Below are 3,080 nucleotides of genomic sequence, written 5' to 3' on the forward strand. Positions count from 1 at the left end.
GGGGGAGGGAGGCTGCGGGACCGCAAGGCGGCGGGCGCTCGTGCGCGCGCCCCCGGTCCGGCGGTGCTGCGGGCAGCCGGATGCTGTCGGGCTGTTGCGTGTCCGCAGCAGCGGGACAGCCCCACAGCCCAGTACTGCTCACCCAGCCAGTCCACGGCAGTCACTTCACATCCAGACCCGGCCCATTTGCCCGCCGGCACACTCACGAGCATTCACGCGCCTCACCCCACCACACACCCACCCACCTGCCCACCCACCCCAAACACAAACACACACACACACACCCTTTCACACACACACACACACGCGCGCGCGCGCACCTCCGCCAGGCTGCTGAACGCGTCGACCTCCTGCAGCCCCGGCGGCAGGTGCAGCAGCGCCAGCGTGGCCGGCCAGCTGACGCGGGCGCTGTCGACGGCGTGGATCGCGCGGCGGCAGACCTCGACGCAGTGCCGCAGCTGGTACCTGGGGGCCGGGGTTTTGGGGGTTTGAGGGGCGCCGTGAGCACGTCTCCTTTGAGATATAAAACGCAGGACACACAGTAAACAGGAGTAAGATAATGTCGACTAATAATGAGGTGCAAACGTCTGACATGTTCAGGGGTTGTCATTGATTGCGCAGCACGAACAGTTGGCAAATCGGCGGAACGGGTGTCCCATACACGCCGCCGGCGTCCGCCCGACTGCCGCCGCGCGGCTGGAACCCTCCCCACCCCGCGGCCACGGCCCCTCGGCCCCCACAACCCCCATCAGCACACGCGTCACCAAGGCCGCCCGCCCGCGGGCGCTCTGCAGTGACGTCATTCCGGCAGTACACAGCGGGCACCGGCCATCACAATACCCTGAATACACGACCGGCCCTCTGACTCTGGCCGATTACCACCGCCGTGCTCTCCAGATACACTCCACCCTTAACTCCCAAAGTTCACACCACCCCCATCCACTCCAAACACACTCCAGCCCCGACCCCCCTCCGCCCCCCAAAAACACGGTCCGCCCCGGACTCTGAACCCGAAAGAAAACGCCCGAAACCCCCGAAACCGCCTGAAACCCCACCTGTCCGCGAGCACCATACAGGCCAAAAGCTGCTCCGGCGTCGCCTCGGCCGGCACGCTGCCCGAGTAGGCGCACCGCAGCATCATGTCTGCCGCATCCTGCTCCGCCCCGCCCTGCACCTTGATGCTGATGAGGCGCGCGCTGGAGCAGGTCCAGTTCTGCAGCAGCGCCTTGAAGTAGGGGCTGCGGGGGCCGGTCGCAGGGGTTTCGGAGATCAAAGGTGGTTTATTGGGGTAGGCTTACAGGGGTTGAGAACGACGGCAGGTCGTGAGGGTGGGGCTGGGTGAAATCAGACTGGATGAGATGGGGTTTTTGGTGGCCTGTATGATATCAGATACACAAAAGCGGGGTCGATGAAGGGCGGGGCGTCCTAGCGGTGTGGCGACGATGCGCGCGCGCGTGTGTGTGTGCGTGCGTGTGTGCGTGTGTGTGCGTGTGTGTGTGTGTGGAGGGGATGGTGATGTGTGAATCAAGGGACAGTGTGTACTGGGGCCCCACCTGCGACTGCCCAGAGCTGGGCTGGGCCCACCCCCTGGCCAGACGCGGGCGTCGGCCGCCTAGCGCGCCGCGCCCCGCCACTGCACACACAGGACCACGGGCCGCTCGGCCCAGGGCTGGCAATGCACCGATATCAACGGGTGCCCGGCGCTAGGGGCGCACACGCATGCGCAAACTCACACACACGTACATACACATGCACAGGCACGGCCCCGCCCCGGAGCGCGCACGTGCGCTCACCTCTGCCCCGCCAGCACGGCTCCGTGCACCGGGTAGCGCTGCACTTCATGACACCCTTCTGACGTCACCAGCTGCAGGTCAAAGTCGCTGAGGAAGGGGTCATTGAAGAGCGCCGAGAAGTCCATGGGACCCCCTGCGCCCGGGCCCAGCCCCGCGGCGGCGGCGCCGCCGGGCCCGCCGCTGGGCGCGGCGCGCCGGGAGGAAGGGGCGGAGCCTGCATGACGAGCGGGTGGCGGCGGCGGCAGCGGGGTGGGGAGGAAGGGGTGGGGTTGGGAGGTGGCGGGATGGAATGGTCGAGCGGGTGCCGCTGCTGGACAGGGTGCAGGGGAATTGCAAGGGTTTGGCGCCGGCCTGGCACGGGGCAAGGCCGAGAGCAGGACCGCGCCGGCCCCTGATGCGGGCCGCAGCTGCACGCTTCGCTGCACAAGCCGCCGCCCAGGCCTGGGCGGCGCCGCCGCCGCGCGATGCGCCGCCCGCGGCCCGTTGATCGCGGCTCCCGCCCCGCGGCGCCCCCCGCGCCGCCTCGGCGCCCGCGGCCCCTCGCACCTGGCGGCCACGCCTCCGCCCCGGGCCAGGCCGGCGCACGGCGCGCGGTCGCGTCGCCCACCGCTCCCGACAGCTCGCCCGACGAGTCCAGCCCTGCGTAGGAAGGCGAATGGGCGCTCTCGACCCTCGCACAGACCCTCGGGACGCCCGCGACGCAGGCGAGGCAAACGCACGCGGCGCGCTCGTGCCCCGTGCCATTCAGCGCCGTCCCCGGCTCGCAGCACGGCTTCAGCTTTCCGACGAGGAAAACTCGCGTTTGCGGCCCGTCTGCGGGCCTGTCGTTGCTTGCTGTGAGCGAGTGCGGACACCCAGTCCTGCTCGCGCGATGGGGTGCCCCGCACCTTGAGGGCTCCCTGGGTCCCGTACGCCCGCCGTAGCTACTAAGTGTTGGGTACTGGGGGTTTTGAGCCACCCGATGACCCTCGCGCGTGGCCCAGCACCCAGTCACTCGAGGTCCCCCGCGTCCTGGCAGCCCTCTGACACTGATGGATGACGTGGGACATACATCAATGGTATAAAAGCAACCCTAGTTTTCCTGCGCGCAATCAGTGGCAAAGCAACGAAGCCTCGCGGACACTTGTGCTGACCAGGAAAGAGCGAGTTCGGAGGTTCCCCTGGCACTTGAAAGAGACGCAATACTATCAATTGGAATTGTCATCACCTCGCAGCCTTGCTCGCTGCGCGCGCAGGCGGCCTGGACCAGCGGCGCAGCAGTTGCCGCCGGCCGTAAAGGGCGGGGGG

The 3,080-nt window shown here is 68.2% G+C and overlaps 1 protein-coding gene across 1 annotated transcript in view; it reads right to left on the reverse strand.

Annotated features, from left to right (window-relative positions):
* Window positions 1-1,918, reverse strand: part of MNEG_10619 (hypothetical protein) — a gene marked incomplete at both ends in the record, with an annotated part of 4,443 nt that extends 2,525 nt beyond the window's left edge. Inside the window, 4 exons of the mRNA XM_014040908.1 lie at window positions 321-465; window positions 1,056-1,225; window positions 1,554-1,587; window positions 1,794-1,918. Coding sequence (XP_013896362.1) covers window positions 321-465; window positions 1,056-1,225; window positions 1,554-1,587; window positions 1,794-1,918 — 474 coding nt within the window. The remainder of the gene's footprint in view (window positions 1-320; window positions 466-1,055; window positions 1,226-1,553; window positions 1,588-1,793) is intronic.
* Between the last annotated feature and the right edge of the window lie 1,162 nt (window positions 1,919-3,080).

This window comes from Monoraphidium neglectum (genome assembly GCF_000611645.1).
Source record: "Monoraphidium neglectum strain SAG 48.87 unplaced genomic scaffold scaffold02392, whole genome shotgun sequence".
NCBI lineage: Eukaryota > Viridiplantae > Chlorophyta > Chlorophyceae > Sphaeropleales > Selenastraceae > Monoraphidium > Monoraphidium neglectum.